This window comes from Sminthopsis crassicaudata, chromosome 6 (assembly GCF_048593235.1).
Source record: "Sminthopsis crassicaudata isolate SCR6 chromosome 6, ASM4859323v1, whole genome shotgun sequence".
NCBI classification, from domain to species: domain Eukaryota; kingdom Metazoa; phylum Chordata; class Mammalia; order Dasyuromorphia; family Dasyuridae; genus Sminthopsis; species Sminthopsis crassicaudata.
Window position 1 is genome coordinate 74,539,536 of NC_133622.1, and position 22,909 is coordinate 74,562,444.

General features: G+C 33.5%; 1 protein-coding gene across 4 annotated transcripts in view; it reads right to left on the bottom strand.

The window, feature by feature from the left end:
• Positions 1 to 22,909, bottom strand: part of TTC29 (tetratricopeptide repeat domain 29) — a 261,957-nt gene that overhangs the window by 77,955 nt on the left and 161,093 nt on the right. For all 4 annotated transcript variants that reach the window (XM_074276387.1, XM_074276385.1, XM_074276384.1 and 1 more), the window contains one exon: positions 10,986 to 11,214. In XM_074276387.1, coding sequence (XP_074132488.1) covers positions 10,986 to 11,214 — 229 coding nt within the window. The remainder of the gene's footprint in view (positions 1 to 10,985; positions 11,215 to 22,909) is intronic.

A 22,909-nucleotide genomic window follows, 5' to 3' on the forward strand; every position in this document is an offset into this window, starting at 1 on the left:
ACTGGAAAATGAATCAATGCCCATCAATTGGAGAATGGTTGGGTAAATTGTGGTATATAAATATTATTGAATATTATTGTTCTGTAAGAAATGACCAGCAGGAGGAATACAGAGAGGCTTGGAGAGACTTACATCAACTGATGCTGAGTGAAACGAGTAGAACCAGGAAATCACTGTATACAGCAACAACAATATTGTATGAGAATCAATGGATGTGGCTCTCCAACTCTGAGATGATTCAAATCAGTTCCACTTGTTCAATGATGAAGAGAGCCATCTATATCCAAAGCAAGAACCTCTGGGAACAGAGGGTGGAACACAACATAGCATTCTGACTCTTTCTGTTGTTGTTTGCTTGCATTTTGTTTTCTTTGTCAATTTTTCCTTTCTCACCTGATTTTTCAAAAGTTATCAATTCATTTTGCATTGTACTGTTTGTTACTCACAATTACCTGGTGAGTCAGGTACTACAAATATTTCCTCCATTTTACAGATGAACAAAGGGAGATGCACAGAATCTGCTAAATGATTGGCTCTTGCTCCCATAGCTGACAAGTGTTGAGCATAGGGCTGAACTCATCTATTGATTCCAAGTCCAGCACATCATTATATCATAATGTTTCCTAAAACTTAGGGATTTCAATATCTAGGAAGTGCTAAAAACTAAAAATATAAATGGATTTAAATTGGGTTGAGATAAACTCATAGCTAGGAGATAACTAACAATAGGTGACATTTATATAGCCCTTTAAAGTTTGCAAAGCATTTGACATGTATCAACTCATTTGAATCTCATTAGTTTGTGATTAAGGTTTTAGAAAGCCTGAATACATGATGAGTCTCCCATTTACCAGATGAGGAAACTGAGCATAACAACTTCAGATAAATTTCTCAAAGTCACAAAGATACACAGCTAATTTAAATACTGAATAAGTATCAGTATTTAAAATAGGTGTCATGGAAAATAACCATGTCCTCTTAAAACATTCCTTTGGCACCACTGTCTAAGAAAGACACCAAAAATGAAAGTGAATAGACATATAAAAGTGCATGGACAGATTACCTGGCATTGTGATACCTATTTGTCAACTTGACTCAAGTCTTTAGACATAATTCATTCTCTACAGAACTGGGGAAGTGATTTCTTTAAAGCACAGATCTAACCACATCCTTCTCCTGTCCAATAAACCCTGTTGTTTCCTTCTTAACTTCATGATAAAAATAAACCTCTCTGTTTAGCTTTTAAGTTCCTTAACAATCTGGCCCCAACTTGTCTTTCCCTCTTATGTTATTCTGTCTCTTGTATTCTGAGATCTAGCCAAGCTGCCTTCTTTCAGTTCCTCCTGCATAGCACTCTTATCTATGGGTCTTAGCGCTGGACATGCTCTGAATTTGGAATATACTTTCTTCTCATATTTATCTGCCTACTCCTTCATCTTTTTCAAGACAGAGCTCAGATATCTTCTTCTACATAAAGCCTTTTCTGATTTCTCCAACTGCTAAAATCTTCCTCAAACAACCTTGTTTCTAATAATCTTGCATTTACTTTGAATATACTTCTCTTTGGACATGTCATTTCCCATGATTGCCTTCATCATTGAGGTCAGGGATTGCTTCATCTAAAAAAAAAAAATCAACTTTGCATCTCCAGTGCTTAGTAATGAGTCTGGCACACAGTAGGAACTTATTAAGTGCTTATTGATTGAATTAAACTTGCTTCTTTAAAAAGTGCTAACAGATACTTGTCTTGAATTACTACTTTACTTTCCTTATAAAAAAAACCTAAAACAGTTGTAGAATAAATAGAGTACTCTCAGGAAAAACATTTCATTCTTCTCTTTCCATATGTGGATGTATTCATTAAATAGTGGCGAGAATAGATGAGAAATGTATTATTTTCTTTTGATTGGATTTTCTACAAATCATTGTTTTAAAATATTCCCATATATTAGTTATGATGGACAAAAAGAATAATTTTCACAGAAAATGGTAACAACTGATACTAACTCAATAAGTGAGGATCTTCCTTCCTTCCTTCCTTCCTTCCTTCCTTCCTTCCTTCCTTCCTTCCTTCCTTCCTTCCTTCCTTCCTTCCTTCCTTCCTTCCTTCCTTCCTTCCTTCCTTCCTTCCTTCCTTCCTTCCTTCCTTCTTTTCGCTGAGTCAATTGGGGTTAAGTGACTTGCCCAGGGTCCCACAGCTAGGAAGTGTTAAGTGTCAAAGACCAGATTTGAAGTCAGGTCCTACTGACTTCAGGGCTGGTGCTCTATCCACTGTGGCATCTAGCTGCCCCTTGGTGGGGGGGCTTATTTTAATATTTAGTTTCCAATGAACTGGGAATCATTTCCACCTTAGTGAAAACTTGAGGAAGATGAAAGTAAAACACTTTAAAATGGTCATTTTAAAATTCAATGTAATGCAAGAAACATATTAAGTGACTACCAGGTACTGTGCTAGATTTTAGAGATAGAAAAACAAAGGAAAAAAACAGGACTGATGTTATTGCTGCCATAATGATACAATTGATGCTATTATTTTTAGTAGGCCGATAACATAACCAAGGGGTGGGTTCAGGAAAATTAATCTGGCAATTGTTAAGGATGTAGTATAATGAAGAAACTAGAAACCAGAGAAGTAGCCACTTGTGAAGTTACTGGATAATCCAGGTGTCAGGAAAAGGTGTCAGGAAAGAAAGGCTTGAAGGATGGCCTTGAGAATGCAAAAGAAGGGGGAGGTAGGGAAGAGAATGCCTCAACAAACCTTGATCTCATAAGATCATAGATTTAGGGGGATTAGTTTTAAATTTATACATTATTTATAATATATTATTTTATCTTTTTTCACAATTTCACATAAAGGTAGTTTTCAACTTTTAGTTTTATAAGATTTTGAGCTCCCAATTTTATTCTCCCCCCCCTCCCTCTCTTACTTCCACTACCCCCAAGATGGCAGGTATTCTGATAGAGGTTATAATGTACAATCATAGTAAACATGCTTCCTCATTATTCATGTCATGAAGAAAGAGTCAAAACAAAAGAGAAAAACCATGAGAAAGAAAAAACAACAACAAAAAGTCTGCTTTGTGTCTTTTTCTGGATGTGGATAGCATTTTTCATCATGAATCTTTTGGAATTGTCATGGATCATTTGTATTGCTGAGAAGAGCCATATCTCAAATTTGATCATCATAGATTAGAAGGGATTTTATATGGGGATCTCTCACTTATTTTGACATTAAAAGACTGGGAAATATTGGATATTATCATACAATACTTGATTATACTGCCATATTTTTTCTTAGATATTTCATCTGCGTAAATCTTATCTCTTCAATTGGATGATATTCTTTTTTAAAATAATAGTTTTTTATTCTCAAAATTCATGAAATAAGAAGTTTTCAGCATTCACCCTTGCATAACCTTGTGTTCCAAATTTTTCTCCTTCCCTTCTCACTTCCCCCTCTCTTAGATAGCAAATAATCCAATACAAGTTAAACATGTGCAATTCTTCTAAACACATTTCTGCATTTATCATGTTGTACAAGAAAAATCAGATCAAAAGGGGAAAAAATGAGAAAGAAAAAAATAAGCAAGCAAACAACAAAAACATGAAAGTGAAAATTCTATGTTGTGATCCATACTCAGTCCCCACAGCCTCTCTCTGGGTGCAGATGGCTCTCTCCATCACAAGATCACTGGAACTGGTCTAATCACCTCATTGTAGAAAAGAGCCACATCCATCACAGTTCACAATTCCACCAACAATGTATTAATGCCTCAGTTTTCCCACATCCCCTCCAACATTTGTCATTATCTTTTCCTGCTATTTTAGCCAATCTGAGAGATATGTAAGACAACCTCAGAGTTGTCTTAACTTGTATTTCTCCAATCAATAGTGACCCAGAGTGTTCTTCATATGACTAGAAATGGTTTTTATTTCTTCATCTGAAAATTGTGTTTTGTATCCTTTGACCATTCATCAATTGGAGAATGGCTTGTATTTGAGTTAATTGTCTATATGCTTTAGAATTGGGTTCTCTACCAAAAAATTTGGATGTAAAATTTCCCCCCCACTTTTCTTCTTCCCTTCTAATCCTGGCTGCATTGGTTTTGTATATACAAAAACCTTTTAATTTAAATGTAATCATGATTATGGATGATAGATTCTTGAAGAGGAGAATGTCTTACTCTTTTTGTATGTCCTCTATACAGTGCTGGCCCATAGGAAAGCACTTGATAAGTGCTTGCTGCTTGATTGGGTACAAATGGCAATAGAACCAATTTGGCTATCATAAGCCATTTTGAGAACAAAATGTGAGTCTTAATCATTTTACATTGAGTTCTTACTTAAAGTATTTTTAAGTTCTTATTTAAATACTAAGTTATTTTTAAGTAAAGGAACTTAAAACTATTTTACATTTACTTCACCAGAAAATATAGTTTTTAGTTTGAAATGAATTTGAATACAAGTGGCAATTTCAATTATTGAAAAACAGTAAATTGAATAATTCTCAAGGAGAGATGAATTTGACTTCTAATTTTTCCCTTTTATCATGAATATTTTTATCTAGAATTTTAGGGGAAAATGCATACCTTTTGATATGTAGATAAATCCATTAACTAAATAAATAATGAGAGAAAGAATCATCTGATGAAAAGAATCCTGGACTAGAAGTCAAAGATTCTAACTTTTGATCTTAGCAGTACCACTATTGTACTCTGGGATGTGGGAAATTCACTGAACCTCTAAGGTTCTCACTTCATTACAAAATAAAGAACAAGGATTTGAATATCTCTCTAAGGTTTCATCTAGCTCTTAAAGTCTATGCTCTAGTGACATACAAACAGTTTATTAAGTTCCTGGAAAAGCTTCTAAAATTAAATTCATTAATTTATCCTTTACTTCTTGAGAGTTCTTGCAAAGATGATCCTATAGGTTAGTAGGTCATATAATTTAATTTGATTTTCCATAAATTGTGACAAATTTGTACCAGCAGCCCTATCCTCTCACTTGATAACTGTCATAGCTTGAATTTTTGAGAAATTAGGTTTAAATAAGTAAATCACAGATTAGTGAAACAATCTGGCCTGGGATTCATTAGCAAAGTGTACAAAGCAATTACAAAGCTATACACATATATACACATACTATACACATTACAGATATTTTATATATACATGCACATATACATGCATTTACAATCTATAGTAACATATGTATATATGTATTTGTGTGTTCTATACATATAGTGTTTTTGTATTTATATATGTACATACATTCTTTTTAATGTACTTTTTTAAAGATTTTAAAAAATTATTATAACTTTTTATTTACAAGATATATGCATGAGTAATTTTTCATCAATGACAGTTGCAAAACCTTTTGTTCCAACTTTTCCCCTCCTTCCCTCCACCCCCTCCCCCAGATGGCAGGTAGACCAATACATGTTAAATATGTGAAAGTATAAGTTAAATATACTATGTGTATACATGTCCAAATGTACATACATTCTTGAAAAAGGCCTAAAATCCTAAAAGGTAAACAGGACAGACATAAATTGTAGAAAACTCACAAACCATATGTTTTCTCATCTATAAAAGGAGAGGGTTTAGCCAGAGATCCCCATCCTTTAATCTGGAAGGTTTGTATAGATTATGGATCCAGATAGATTAACATGCAATTGGGAAATACTAACAAAATAAATAAAAATATACAATAACACATAGATAATGTTAATGTGGTTTTCGAAGTCAATATATAGCCTGAAGGGATACTTATATAAGCTTTAGTGGCCCCTATTTCTATTTGAGCTTGACACCATTAGTCTAGAGTCATCCTTGTGTAATTCTCAAGTCTACTTCCCAATGAATATTTCAATAATCAAATATATCTGGAGGGAGCCAGATTCTGGGTTTCTTATTCTTTCCTGTGAAAATATTATTAGATGATAATCATGGTGATAGCTAAGCATAGTCCACAGTACATAAAAGGTATGTAATAAATGCTTGCTGATTAGCATAATGATTTAATATTTACAAGGCACTTTAACATTAAAAAAAGTTTTATTCCATCATTTATTAGATCTGATACAATATCCCAGGAAGTGATTAAATGGGAAGACTAGAATTTCAATTTTTTCTTTCTCCTACTCTATTTGTTTCTACCTATGCTATTATTCCCATTTTACAGATAAGGAAACTGAGTCTCAGAGAGGTTCTTAACTGTGATCCCATAGTTGTGAGTGCCAAACTCAGGTCCTCCTAACTCCAGCATTCTGTTCATTATACTAAGCTGCCTTTCATTTAAAATACTATTTGATTAATGGAGCTGGGATAGCATTTTGAACATTTAAAGACACAGGAAATTATAAATGTTTTCACAACTGAAATGACCAGTATTTTCAATGGGTCTGTATGCTATGTTTACATTTTGTTTCTATAGACCAATCAGAAATGTCAACAAGATGACTTATATCTGGATTCCCCGAAAGAAGAATATTACAGAAATGCCCCTGAAAGAGAGAAGAGGAGGGGAATAGCTACCAATGTCAGCATTTAGTTACCATAATTACATTCTAGGTTAATATTCCTATTAAGATAAATGAAGGGCACTTTTGTTTCATAGAGTTCCACTGTTTCCTCATGTACAACTGCAATCTCCAAAACACAAGATATATTAGTTTTTTATGCAAAAGAAATGAATTTCTTTTTGGATGCAGAGATAATAGTTCTAGTAAAGAAAATATACTTTGCTCTGGAGAAGTCCAAAGAAATTCACAGGAAAGCCCTGAGGTTTAAATAATTGACAGATTCCTGGGGTTTTGGATCTGAGTGTATATTTTTGGGGGGATGAGGTGGGGCAAGCTTGTGGGAATCTGGGATGCATTTTAATTCCTCCTAAATTCCTCAATTTTAGTGGAGATATTTTATCTTCTTCATTATTACTATCAGAAAGAAGATGTGCAATATCGACATCTTCCAACCTCCTGGAATTCTATTAGAATAAAAGGGAGGCTCTTAGTGTTTGCTGTGTTGCCTTGGAAAGACATAAAGGTGATGGATGATTATTGGTGAATGAATCATAGCTCTGTTTTATCTATAGACCTGAGTGCTCTCTCTGGTCTATTCCCTTAAGGGGATAGGTTCCTTCTGCTTAAAAGAATATTGCTGGCTCTGCGAGCTAATGATTTGTTTGGAAGGGTTGGAAGTCTCCAAGGGAAGGATGAAGGCACAGTTTTTATATAGCATCTTCCTGATCTTTGATCTGCCCTTTACTGAGTACACGGGAGCTCTCGGCAGCAAGTTTGAGGATGTTTCTCCATAGGAGAGGCGAGCTCCAAAGATCTGAGAACTCATAAGTTTGGCAAATAATATTTTCATAGCTCATTGCTTTGACAGTTATCATATTGAGCCAGTGTTAACTGCCATAGCTTTCTCTCACACACGTGATAATTGAATGATAATCAAGATATAATAATGACTCACATGTATGGATATCTTTTCCCAAGGGAAGATAATAATTTTAGCTTAATTGGTTGTTAATGAAAATAATTTTAACCTAAACATATGTGCACATCTATACAATGGCCTATTTATTTTTCCATTTTTTAATTTATTTAATTTTTGTTTGGGGAGAAACTGAACTATTCCTAGCCAAGAGCACACTCACATGAAAAAAATGAGTGTGTTTTGTGACATACCACTTTGTTTTCCATTTATATCTGCAAAAAGAATTTTATCAGAGCAGGATATTTCTTCATTTGTAAAATGTTTTAGGCCACCTGAGTGTAGCTCTATTTTAAGTAGATAACATGAACCTATCACTTAGGTAGGTTTGTTGGTGGTGGCAGTTTTGCTGTAGTTGTTTCTGATTGTAGATTTTGTCTCTTTTGACTGAGTCAAACTTTAGTGTGGGAGCTATTGATACCCCAGCACTGCCTTCTAAGAGTATTGAATGATCCATGTTGGGAAAATAAAGAAATTTTCAAGAATAAAGTGGAAGGCTTGGTATATAAGGTACAATAAAAATGAAGAAGACATAAATATAGATAAGACAGACTGTATTTGGAGGTACAATTAACTCGTTCACAATGTTAGAGGAAGGTAGGGTTGGGGTTAGGTGGAAAAAAAGAATCTCTTGGCTAAATACATAAGCAGTGCCCATCCTCTGCCAGAACTTCTTTTTTTTTTTTAAATTTAATAGTTTTTATTTACCAGATATATGCATGCTATATCCATTAGAATTGACCATCATATAGTATTGTTGAAGTATACAACAATCTCCTGGTCCTGCTCATTTCACTCAGCATCAGTTCACTTAAGTCTCTCCAGGCCTTTCTGAAATCATTCTGCTGATCATTTCTTACAGAACAATAATATTCCATAACATTCATATACCACAATTTATTTAGCCATTCTCCAATTGATGGGTTTCCACTCAGTTTCCAGTTTCTGGCCACCACAGAGAGGGCTGCCACAAACATTCTTGCGCATGTGGGTCCCTTTCCCTTCTTTAAAATCTTTTTGGGATATAAGCCCAGTAGTAACACTGCTGGGTCAAAGGGTATGCACAATTGGATAACTTTTTGAGCATAATTCCAAATTGCTCTCCAGAATGGCTGGATGTATTCACAATTCCACCAACAATGCATCAGTGTCCCTGTTTTCCCACATCCCCTCCAACATTGTGCATTATCTTTCCCTGTCATTCTAGCCAATCTGACAGGTGTGTAGTGGTATCTCAGAATTGTCTTAATCTTCTGCCAAAACTTCTACAGTAACTCAATAAAACTCAGAAAGACTCATAAGAATTCCAACTCTTTTCTTTCTTTTCTTTCCTTAAATAGAGTATGGCAAAAGGGAGTAGAGCCAAGTTGGTGGAATATAGGCAGGGAGCTGCTTGAGTTTTCCCCAATTACCTTCTGAAAAACATTAAAATATATCTCAAAACTAACTCTGGACCAGCAGAACCAACAAAAGGATGGGATGAAACAATTTTCTAGCCCAAGACAACTTAGAAGGTCAGTCTGACTAGGGTGAGAATGGAGCAAATTCCAGCCCAGGCAATCCTGGTAAGTCAGCACTAAGGTCCCAAGTCCTGGCATAAACCATCAGTGAGACCAGTAGCCCCAGCAGAAGTCAGCAGTGTATATTGGCAATTGTCAATGTTGTAAAATCACCCATGCATATATCTGGTCAATTAAAACTATTAAATTAAAAAAAAAGAAAATTAAAAAAAAGAAGTTCTGGCAGAGGATGGGCACTACTTATGTATTTCATTTAATCAAGAGATTCTTTTTTTCCACCTAATCCCAACCCTACCTTCCTCTAACATTTTGAACAAGTTAATTGTTCCTCCAAATACAGTCTGTCTTATCTATATTTATGTCTTCTTCATTTTTATTGTACCTTATGTACCAAGCCTTCCACTTTATTTTTGCAAATATATAGTGCATTAAATATACAGAGAACTAAATCAAATGTATAAGAATATGTCATTCCTCAATTCGTAAATGGTCAAAGGATATGAACAGGCAGCTTTTCTTATGGTGTCAATTTTTTACCATTCAAAGAAAAAACAATTAAAAAAAACATGGCAATAGAAAGGAAGAGGCAAAATCAAAGATTAGAAGGGCCATACACTAGATAATCAATCCCCATATCTCTAGAGAATTTCATCTCAAGTAAGTTATTCCCCTAAAAATGATAGCTTAATAATTATTATATCGTTTCTGTATATTTGGACATACCCAATTAAACCAAACTATTTGTTTTAGCTATTTACCATTTTAAAAATATGCATTACTGATACTTTTCATTTTTTACATTATTAGACATTTCCAGATAACTCCCACCTTCATCCCGAGTCATCCACACAATGACCCTTATTACAAAAGAAAAAAAAATCATGATTGTGATGTGATAACATACTCAATATTCTATTCCTAAAGCCCCCCACTTTTTTGCTGGAGGGAAATGTTTTTTTATCTTCGACCAAGATTAGTTATGTCAATTATTTAGCAATTTGCAAATCATCTATTACTAAACATTTTTGTTCATCAAGTTTGTTTCATATTTCATGTGTGGAACAAGCTGTTTTTCCTATTCTGATGACTAGAAGACTTTTAGTCTTTTTTAAAAACTTTACTTTTAGTACTATATGTTATATTTACTTATATTACTTTTAATAATGAATTAAGTAGTAATTCTCGCTTGCAAGTATGGCATGGACTCCATTACCCTTATATAGCATGCTTTTCATCCCTCCTTTGGACCCTTGCCAGTCTGTATCAATGTTTTCTTTAACATGATATCTAGAACTAGACATAATAAACTATTTTTGCTCTGACCAGGGCAGAGAACAGCAAGATTTCTATAATCTATGCTCTGGATTTGATCACTCGCTTACATCCAGATATTGTATTAATTTCTTTTTTAAAATCTACTTTGTGTTGCATTGCTGATTCACTGAGGATGTGATCCACTTAACCTTTCACATTACACAAACTCTTATGTGACTTCAAGTATAATTTTTCATTTTGTATCAGACAGGACAAGTGAGGTATAAAATATCTTTGAAGAAAGGACAGAAAATTGCGGATATTTATCCAAAACTGCAGAATATTGAAGGAAAGTGAATAGAAAAAACCAGAACTTTCATTAAAAGTAGTACCTATGCCATAATATATTTCTCTATCATTGTCTTTTTTTTTTCTTGTCATATAAGAATAGGTTTTATGGCTCAGTCTATATTGATGAATACTTTATATACTTATAAAAGTAGTGTAGAGAAGTTACCTTTTAAAACAGATCATAATTGTCTATTTTTCTTTGTGAAATTCCTTTAAAATCAATTAGAATTTTATACACCGAAGTGGATCTAACTTCCCTGTAACACAAGGTCAATCCAAGAGGGATTACAATTGAACAAACATTTCAACCAAACATGCCATCAGAAGCATTGGAAATTAATAGGTCTCTCGATCTTACCAACAATGGCTTCTGCGGAAAGGTCTCTTCGGTCTGCTTTCCATGCCAGAAGGTTATTAAGGCTGTTGTAGTCAGCAGATTCGATGAACTTGTTGACCGTTGTCATCATCTGGTGAGCCTTGGCAATTCCATAGTGGACTTTGGTCTCATCTAACAGTGGGATATTCTTCAACTCACTGGTTGTATCAAAAGCTTGCTTAAAGAACTCGCAGGCTTTTGTATAAAATCCCTGAAAGCAAAAAAGAAAGGATTTCATTTTATTAATCACATTTTATTCATCATACCATTTCACATTTTTCTCTTATAGTATATATAGAGACTAATAATGATCATGTTTGAATCATGGTACTTATCAACTCTTCAGCATTATATTTTAGTTAATACATTGCCCAGTAGAATAAGACTCTAGGAAAAAAGTCATGATTGTCACATGTGCTACATGCTATGTCTATATATAGTGATAATTTTAAAAATGGGGGGAGGGAAAGACCTACCCATTTGGACATGGTTGGAATTTTTTTCCAAGGAGAGAATTGGATGACTGTCATATGGAACATTTTGAATAGCTGCTATTTTCTGTCAAAGTAAGAGGACATTTTTCAACTAAACTGGTTAATTAGTGCCAAATAAAAAATAACTGTAATACCCTGATGACAGAGGCCTCTGCCTTTACTTTCTTAAATTACTCAGGATTGGTTAACAGATGGAATAAGTCATGGATGACTGACAGCTGTCAGTTACCAACAGATTGTATCTCATTATAAAGTGCTCCCTCAAACAGTGGCAATGAAAAAATACAAAAATGTTGCCTTGAAAATCTTTTTCCCAAATTTTTACTGGTGCTGGCTGGCTATAAAGGCAGATAGATGATACAGTGGCTAGGATACAGGATTTGGAGTCAGGAAGATCTGAGTTCAAATTCTGCCTCCGACTCATACAAGTTTTGTGACTCTGAGCAAGTCACTTAACCTTTTCCAAGTCTCAGTTTCTTCATCTATAAAAATGGAGATCATAAAGCACTGATCTTATGGGGTTGTTGTGAGGATTAACTAAGTTAACATGTGTAAAGCATTTGGAAATTCTTGATGTATCTAGTGATGAATTTCCCTTTTAACCTCCTTTTTTTCTGGTCTATTTGTAAAAGCCCTGAAATCTTTATTTTTATACAATCTTCTCAAAGACCCTCTGAAATCCTCTTAGCTTTCACTCACATTTACCTATTCATTGAAAACTTTTAAGTCACCAACTCTTGTTTTTCTCCAAACTCCTTTTTGAATATCCCCCATTTCAAAAAAATTTACAATGAATCACTAGAATGAAGATAACACATCTCAACTTTCTCCTTTTGCAGCTAACCCCTTTCTTTATTCCACTCCTCCCCTCTGCCATGGGGCAGAATGATAGATTCCATTCCAAGAGTTTCAGACTACTTCTCCAAACTATTATTCTCTGATGGACCAGGATGGGAAAAATCATACAAAATACAAAACTTCATTGAGTTTCTAAATCAGTATGTATTTTAAAGACTTTAAGGTCCCACCTTCTTAATTTGAAAAGTGTGGACATCAAATCAAGATCCCAAAAGTCAAAGTGAACCTGCTCATTAGTGGAAGGATTATGACTAACATATGACTCTATTAACTTTCCATCCAGTATTTTTCCCTACTATGCCATCCTATTTCTGAGAATGAAATGTACTTATGAAAATGCATAAAGTGTTTTTAATAAAAAAATTGATGGGTAAAGAGGTCCCTTGCATTTCTCTTGATCTACCATTAACAGGAATGAACATGTCTTTTCTTGGAGTCAGTGGGGAGTTTTGTCTAATGAAGATAAAAGTTGGGAGTAATTGGGGGATAAGTGGTTGGTGGAAAACATTTTGGAGAGCTTTGAAAGGCAAGTAGCAAAAACTTAATGTTAATGTTCTAATTGTTTCTAAAGAAGGACATGGCTTTCAGGAGCTTACTATTCAAAAAAAGAACAATCAGACTCCACTTAGAACAAATTTGGAATATTCTAAGGGCAACAGAATATTATGCACAGCGGATTAAATTGAAGTCAGGCATAAATTTAGCAATGAACACTATTTAAATAACATCAGTATTTATGGGTCTTCAGGATCAGTTAGTTCTGAGGGTTACAACTTTATTAGAGAGATGGATGGAACTATCTATCTATCTATCTATCTATCTATCTATCTATCTATCTATCTATCTATCATTTATTCTTCTCTTTGCTTTTTAATTGTATGCTCTCCAGCTTTTTTGTTTTTTGTTTTCAGTAAGACATACAAGGATATATATTTAAGTATGTAGTGATGGTGATTTGGCATATTTTTGTCTACAGTTCCTATTCCCTAAATGTGCTAGTTGAACCTTACAGATTTATATGTTTGCATGCCCTGGTGGGAATAGAGAGAGGTTAGGAGACTCAAACCATGAATTAGAGAAGTAAAGTTATAACTATCTGTCCCTGTTACTTTTTATTCCTTTCTCAGAGTATTATCTGGTATCCTTGCTTCTTGATTGACATTTAGGATAGAAGTAACTTTAAAAAAAATGTAGACTACTTAAAGGGTAGAGTTTTTATTTCTCCTTTGGTCCTAATGTATTTGTCAGTAGAAGCAGAGTTGACATATAATTTTACTAGAATTTGGGATAAGTCTAAAACTATATTTATCCAAGGACAAAATATGCTTTTTTTAGAATATTCTATTATGGAAGGAATACACAGTAACTTTATTCAATCTGAAAGAATTAAATTATAAATTATATATAATATATTTGGTTTACTGCAGAATGACTGAATCAGTCTTTAGATTAGAGTTAGAAACTATCATGTGGCTATGATTTATAGATACTTTTGTATTAGTTTTTAGATAAATAAGCCTGCATTATAGGGGTGTGTGTTTGAAAGGAAAATGTTTAGAGAACAGATAGTATACAGATAAATAGTCAAATATACAATGTTTCTTCTCCATGAACAGACCAAGACTCTTAGTAACACACAATATTGCATTTGCCAAAGTCTAAAAATACTTTCTTGTGTTTTTGCATTATATAAAGAATTTACACAAAGATAAACTTCTATTCTGTCAAAATTCCAAGGAACATAAATCTCAGATCAGAATGAGCTTTTTTTTTATGACACTGTATTATTATAATCTTAAGACAACCTGAAACCCTAAAGCACTTTCTGAATAGCCAAAGACAAAACGTGTTTAGTATCACTATAGTACCAAAGGCAAGTGATCTGATCAAAACATCCTTCCTTCCTCCCTTCCTCCCTTTCTTCATTTCTCCCTTCCTTGTCCCTCTTTCCCTTCCATCTTACCTTCTTCTTTTCATCCTCTAATATGGTCATTTAACATGATTATGGCACATCATTTTTTTTGTTTGTTTTTGTTTGTTTCAGTGGATAGAGGATGGGGGAGAAGAGAATTTGGAATTGAAAATAAAATTTGAGTTTTTAAAAATTGAAAAATGAAAACTAGTGACATATATCTTATCACTTTAGCTAGCTTATTGAATTTGCCGACCCTTAATTCTGAATAAATAACAACTTCATTGTTGTTCAATCATTTTTTTAGTCATGTCCAACTCTTCATGACACTATTTGGAGTTTTCTTGGCAAAGACACTGGAATGATTTGCCATTTCCTTCTTCAGTTCATTTTACAGATGAGGAAACAGGCAAGCAATATGAAATGGATTGATGAGATTCACATACTGGCTATGTCTTAAGTCAGTCTTAAATCTGTCTTAAGTCAGATTTGAATTCAGAAAGATGAGTCTTCCTAACTCCAAACCTGGCTCTCCATCCATTGTATTGTCTAATTGGCCTCAAATAACAACTTGCCATCTTAGTAATTTGGGGAATAAAGGGCTCTAGATAATATATTTTTCCAGATAAAGGAAAATGAAGTCATCAAGCACCTACACTAGAATATGTTTTGTTGGCAATCTTTCTACATGTTTTACATAAATGAGACAGGGTGTTGAAATAGGTAGAGAGCCATTCTTGGGAATCAGGAAGATTTGGACTAATTTTCTGCAACAGATCTGTATTAGGTGTATGATTCTGGATGAGTCACCTAACTTCTCAGTACTGCAGGAAAATTAGTGAGCCTGTGCATTAGAGAGGTGTTACTAATTAATATCAATCAAAGAAATATACTAGAAATTTCCTATATACTGAAGAACTTTCTAATGAAAATATAAACCAAACACCCCCAAACATAAGTATCTCTTCATTCAGTTCCTATTTTCCTATGCTTCACCATAGTGTGAAAGTGAGCCTGGCTAGTCTCTAAAAGGCAAGCAGATAGCAGAAGGCTAGTGGAGCACAGGTTCTGTTCAGCTGAAAAACTTCTGATTTTATAGGCACCATAGAACTCTATATAATCTAAGAATTGGTCTAGGTTAGATTCAGAGAACCTCACGATCAGAAATTTGTTTGTCACAGTAGTTTATGAGATTATCTACAAAATCATGGAGAGATTATTATTCACTGGGAAGGAGAATATCCATACAAATGAAATCAGAGATCATGAAATAATTGAAGTGGATATGATTAATATAATTTGACTATTTCTTGGGATTATATTTAAAGGCATACTTATAACCAATTATTGCATTGTATCTTGGGTTTTAACAATTTGGGGGTGTGGTAGTGAAAGGGACTACAATATCTTTTCCAACTCACATTTCTCATCAAGTATCTGCTCTCTAACATAGCCAGCAAGTATGCATTATAGTTTTTGCCTGAAAACCTCCATTGGAGGTAGAATCTGTACTCTTTCCAAAAGTAGCCTGTTTTACTTTAGGACAACTCTAATTGTTTGGGTAGGTGTTTGTTTGTTTTTTTTTAAACAGCAAACCAAAATCTTTTCATTTCCAGCAATCAGTCATAGCTCGGCCCATAGTTACACCTTCTTCCACATAGCATCCTTTCAGATCCTTGGGGATTGCTCATAATCCCTTTAAAACTTTTCTTCTCCAAGTAAACTATCCCTAGTTCCTTCAAGTGATTCTTGTATCCCAAGATTTTCAGGCTTTTCACTATTTTCATTGTAATAATTTGAATGTCCTGAAAATAACCAATATCCTCTCTAAAGTGTGGTTCACAGAATTAAACACAGTGATCCGGATCTCTGAGCAGGATAGTAGGCCTATAACCTCCCTTGTTCTGGCATATGGAACTACTGCTGATTCTTTGAGCATTCTTGAGAACTTCCCATCCTTCATGGGCTTTCTCTATGGAATATCAGCTCATAGAATCCTACCTACCTGTCTATAAGATTTCTAATAAAAACTCTAGAGTTTACATCTTATTCTACTGAGTTCCTCTCTATTTTTTGATTGCAAATTCCAATGTGGAATGATCCCATTACTCTATGTTCCCACAGCATTTTACCTTTGTAACCAGGTTGTGAGAATCAGATCCAGAATAGAATTTTCCTGTATTGGCTCCTTAACTTTTTGAAGTTAACATTAAAGCAAATCAAATCCTCATTAACTGTTCTGCTTTCCACAGAATAAAAGTTCCATTAAGATCTCTTTTAAACTAAAATTTTCCATCACAATAGCATCATGTCTCCATGTGAGACTTTTGTTCTCTTTTTAATGATTTCTTCAATTCCTGTTTCTGTACAACTACTCTGAAGTATATTCCAATGACAATATCACTTCTATTTTTGCCTCTGTTAATCCTTATTTAACTGCTTTCCACTATTTCCTTTCTTCTCATAATTTTTTTAAATAAGTTTTTTGTTGTTTTTACATAATTTCCTTCAAAGCATTGTTCTTCCTTCTCTTCCAAGAGGGCTATTCTATGTAATAAATAATATTTTTAAAGCAAAAAAAAATCAGCATAACTGATCCAATAAATCTAAAAAATGGGCAATGTAGCATATTTATGATCTCCCATTTCTGAAAATGAGTGAAGATTTCTTTTCATCTCTTCCTTTGAATCATATTTGGTTTTGTAATTTTCCAACATTTAATTTTGATTTTTTGTTATCTTTTTCCATTTACATTATTTAGTCATATATTGTATTGAACTCTGAGTCAGTTCATATAGATCTTTCTTTGCTTCTCTGTATTCATTATAATAATCATTTCTTCCAACACAGTAATATTCCATTCATTCATATACCACAATTTGTTTAGCCATTCCTTGGGTGATGGTATTCACATTGTTTTCAATTCTTTATTATCTCTAAAAGTACTGATAGAAATATTTTAGTGTATATATGGAGACTTCTTATTAATGACCTCCTTAAAGTAGAAGGCTAAAAGTGTAATTTCTGGGTCAAAAGTATAATTTCTGGGTCAAAAGCTATTAATATTTTGGTCTCTTTATCTGGATAATTCCAAATTGCTTTCCAAAATGCTTGTACTGATTTATAGCTTCACAAGAGTACTCTAGTATGCTCATCACCTACCAACGCTCCACCATTGATTATTCCTATCTTTTTTTTTTTTTTGCCAATTTGCAGGGTCCTTTTAATTTACATTTTTTATCATTAGTGATGTGAAGCATTCTTTTATATGTTTGGTAATCATTTGCAATTCTTCTTTCGAGAACTATTTGTTTGAATCCTTGGACCACTTAAATATCTGAGAATTTCTTTTGGTCTTCTTTGTTGTCTTTATTATTTTGGGATGCCAAAAATTTTTCTCTCATCTGAGAAATTTAATATAAAGATCCCCCATTAGATTGCAGTTTTTCTTAATCAAGTTGCAATCATTTTGTTTGTGAAATATTCTCATACCTTTTTAATGTACCCTTGTACATTGTATCTCCATAATATGCACTGAGACTCCATTTCCCCATTTTACCTATCCATTTCTTTGAATGAGCTTTCTCTCACCAGAGTCATATTCAAGCTGTGAATCTCAACCCAAAAGTCCAAGTGATACTAATAAGCTAGCATTTATCTTCTTTCTCTTAGAATTCCTAGGTGATACTGTTTGCTACCCATGCTTTGTATATTTACACCTAGACATCTGAGACAGTGGGGTTTTATCTTTGCCTCTTTTCTTGGATTTTGTCCCCTATAAATTTTTATATCTTTCTCTACTGCCTTTCTTCTTCCTACAGAATAACTGTTATCTATGGTATCTGGCTAGGTAGCTATATATAGGCTATTCCTTATTATTCCACTTCCACCTTAGTTTTTAGTTTTAAAGTAATTTAATTAGATTTTCAAAACTCCCTATAAATCTGTTTTAAAAAGCTTGGACCCTTGATTTCATTGGCACAGGAAAATCCTATTGAGGAATACCCTCTATCAATGCAATAGATACCTGTTTTCCAACTTGTAGGTTAAATAAGTTGCCCAGGATCACATAGCAAATTGATCAATAAACATTTGTTAAATGCCTACTATGTTCTAGGGTTGAGGCAAAAGATAGTTACTGCCCTCCAGGAGCTAACAATTTAATGGGGGAAGCAGCACAATACAGATATTAAAAAAGGAAAAACATTGTTATTAAGAGGAGTTAGGGAAGGTATCCTACAGAAAGTGGAATTTTAGTTGGGACTTAAAAGAAGCCAGGAAGTTCAGTAGCTGGAAGTGGAAGGGAGATAGAGAGCAGTCCAGGCATGAGCAATAAGCAGAGAAAATGATTGTGGCTGAGGGTTGGAGTGTCTTGGTTGTGAAATAACCAGGACTAGAGTGGGGACAATGTCAGAGAAGAGAAGGATGTTGTAGAGGTAAAATTGACAGGAATGGCAACAGGTTGGATATTGGGACTGAGAAATAACCTGAGTTCAGGACAACTTGTGGATGCAAACTTGAGGGTTTGGGAAATTGGTTTTGTCATGTACAGTAATAGAGAATTTAGGAAAAAGGAAGTATGTGTCTCAAACACAATTTGGACTCATGCCATCTTAACTCAAAGATCAACTCTCTTTCTACTATACTATGCTGCTTTTTAACAAATGCATTCTTCTCATACCGTTTTTACAACATATACTCTACTCCATTTTTGGGAAGTAATCTATTATTTTTCTATTTCAATATATAGATATATAGGTATATGTCCAGAAACCCATACACTATTCTTGGACAATAGCATCTCAAATTGCTGTTCATCTTCCCAAATGATTTTCTCTTCTGAAGTTTTTTGTTGCCCTTATCGACTATTCTGGAAATTGCTTTCTTGAATAAATCTTCATATAATTTTGATTTATTATATTCATCTATTTTCATATTACAGATGTATAAATTGTTTTTCTACAAAATTACCAAATTAAAAAGGAAAGCAATCTTTTCTACTTTGTTATTTTTTTTTTTGCTCTCAATAATGTAATCATTTTTATCAAAGCCTTTTGACTTTTAAGCAGTATTCAAATATCTTTTTAATCCCAATATCAGGGACTACTTAAACTTCATAGTCAGATTTATCCCACAAGTTCAAATATTCAAATGTTGATATCTTGTGAATATTTAGAACGTTTTTGTTGTTACCATAATGAAAACTAAGTTGTATTTTCACAACTACAGGCATAAATAGGACTTCTCATTTTTGTTTCCTTATTTTTAGGTTTTCTGTGATTTTAGACACAAAACTTGATGTGATGAACTTCTCTAAGTGTTGGATGATCAGTATATATATTTTTATGAAAATTCCAAAGGGGATGGTGATATTATTATGTATCATACTGACTCATTAAAAACCATGCCGGGAAGTAATTTTACTCATGGATTTTTAAAGAGATTTTTTTCAACAAATTACTTTCTAGACTCAGAAGACCTATGTTTTCTGAGAAAAAATATCAATTGTAAAGAAATACAGTATTAGGTGTCCCCCTAAATAGGTTTGAAAATATTTGTAAAGTCTTTCACTAAAAAACAGGGATAAAATAAATTGATAAAATAAAAATGATTCAGAACATTAGAACTATGAAAAAATTTAATTTTATCTTATCCATAAAAAAATAGACTCAGGGAGACTAGAAGGCAGTTTAAGCCATCATTAAATTAATATATCATCATACCTCTTAAGAATGAGAAGAAAAAGAAACAACATATTTATTCAAACATAATTCCTTAACCAAGCATGAATCTTGCTTGGTTGTACCTCGATACATTTTTCCTTTTCATATTACTCAGAGCCCTTCACCTATCAAAGCTGGATTGATTGCTGGATGCTTTGCCTTTTCCAAACTTAAAAAAATACCCCCATGTAGGACTGTTTCTATAATTAGCACTTTATCCCAACTGATATACTGGTTTCTGTCAATTTTAAGCACATGAAAGGCATAGGAAAGGTACAGAAAATGGTCATTGCTAACTAAGAGAGATCTTTTCAAGAAGAAATTTCCTGAAAATTGGGCAGAAAGGCCAATAGAAAGAACAAGCTAATCATTGATTCTCTGAAAAACAGACCTTAGAAGTTACTACAAAAAAGGAAAGTTCATGGAGAAAATATTTTTAAAATCATTTAAAATATTTAATTTACTATTATATTATATTGGTTTCAGCTTCAGTTGAACAAAATGGCCCTCCGGGATGAAGTTCATCACCCTTAATCAGGACCACTTACTAACTCAGACCTTGATTGACAGCACCTCCCTTAGGCTCCTCACCCCTCTGACTGGAGGGCTGCAGGTGGAGTACCAAATTCCTCCCAAAGCTTCCCTTTATAGAGGACTTTGCTTGGTTTTGGCTCCAGTGAGCAAGGTATCTCCTGTTTTTCTCTACTCCTGATTTTCAATCAGATTGAAATCAGGGACTATCATCATCATCATCATCATTATTATTATCATTGTTATCTATTGTATCTCAGCATAGTGCTTGGTATACAGTAGGAGATTAATAACCAGATTGGATTATATGATGTGCTGTTCATTGAGTGCTACAAAGCCAAAACATAAATTTATGTTTGAAAACAAAGATTTTGATTCATTCCTGTAATGATTTTCAGAATTTATTTATTAATTTAGCATTTATCAAGTACCCACTATATACCAGCCACCATGCTGTGTTGTAAATTAAAAATACTACCCAGTTTTCATATCCTTGCCCTCATAAAATGATTTTTTAAAAAAAGAATCATAACTGACATTTTATTTAGCATTTCAAAGTTTGTAATATTATCTCATTTGAGATATCAGAGGCCTAAGAAGCAGTCCTAAAATATAATCCCTCTATATAGATGAAGAAACTGAAACTGAAGATTAAATACATTTTCAGTGGTCACATAACCAGTAAATGTCATATTCAGAATTTGATCCACATCCTCCTGACACCAAGTTTGCTTGTATACTGTCTCCACTGTATCACTGCTATGGAAATTTTAAGAAAGAATATTTCTGGGAAAATATCAAGCAATCTAAATAATATTTAACATTAAAATCAACACTTCATTCTAATTTGCATTATGATTTAGCCTTGAGTTTTGATGATTTAGTTTATCAGGTGATAAATATTTTAAAAATATTACAAATACATGATCAAAACTGATGCTATAAAGCTGGAAATTATCCGGAAAATCAAAACAGAAAAATGACAGGCTCTTGTTCACATGCCTCCTTATTGGTTTAACAAACCCTATGAAACATGCCCATTGTCTCCTATGTCCAGACTACTTTTTATATCAAATACTAGAACCATCAGAACTATGGGGTAGTCTCATTTGGCACGATACACATAGATTATAATAAAAGCATAAACTCTTTTGCTTGTATTCAGAGTAAAGATTTGGGTAGTTGTCTCTGTAGACAATTCTCCATCATCCTGAATGATGGTAATGTTATCTAGTCCTCTTAATTTTTTTCTATTAAAAAATAAAATAAACCAAAATATTTTTACGGTCTATAAATGCTCATAAACTAAAGAAAAGGAATTTAGAATTATTCTTGACTAAGATTTATAGTATTAAAGTGATTTACTTTATTACTTGATCTATAAGATGAAAGGCAATTTGCAGAATTTGTTGCAATCATTGTTTAGGAATGCCAAAAATAAAGCATTGAATTTCCTCTCAATGAAAGATGGAGTGGAAATTAAAGGGCATTTCTATGAAAGGGATTGAGAAGTCTTGGAGTTCTCTGGAGAATGTTGCATTCTGAATAGGCCCAGATTGTAGTGTTTTCATTCACAGCTAGAATTTTGGACATACTTGAAAATGGACTTGGTGAAAGCTTCTAGAATGTGACCATCTTCATAAAGAATTAAAGAAGAATGAAAACACTGAATATGGGGTGAGCTCTACATAAAAGCTCTTTGCAAATTATAAAGGGTTTGTGGGGAACAATGAATTTCTATGCTTCCAACTGTATTCTGGCTGTATTCTTATATCTATATCTATATCGTATCTAAATTACATATACATTTATTTATATTACCCATAAGAAATTATTGCTTGCCTATAAGCTTCAAAAGCCAGTTTCTAGAGGAAAGGAACAATTGAAAACTAACCTAGACTCGCTGAAAGTTCTTTGATTTGCATTTAAATTTCACAACTTGGCTCTATCCAACTTTAATAATTAGACTTTCTCCCATCCACATGCTCTATAATGCATCCATGATGACTTGTTTGTTCTTTCTTGTGCTATAATTATACTCCATCTTCTTTCCCCATGTCTCTGCAGTGATGTCCCCCATACCTAGAATGCACTCCTTCTTTACCTTTGCTTCTGAGAATCCCTGGTTTTCTTCAAGAATCAGTTCAAATTTCAGCTGGAAGTTTCTTCTGATTCTCTCCAAACTAGAAGCTTTCTCTTCTCTAATGCTATTTTTCAGAATACCTTATATGTCCCTATTTATAAACATGTCTCTTCCATTAGAATGTAAGATCCTTGAGGGTAGGGGATATTCTGGGTTTTTTTTGGGGGGATTATCTCTTAGGCTCAGCACAATGCCTAGTGCATAGCAAGTCCTTAAGTACTGTATGATTGATGATTGAAAAAGAT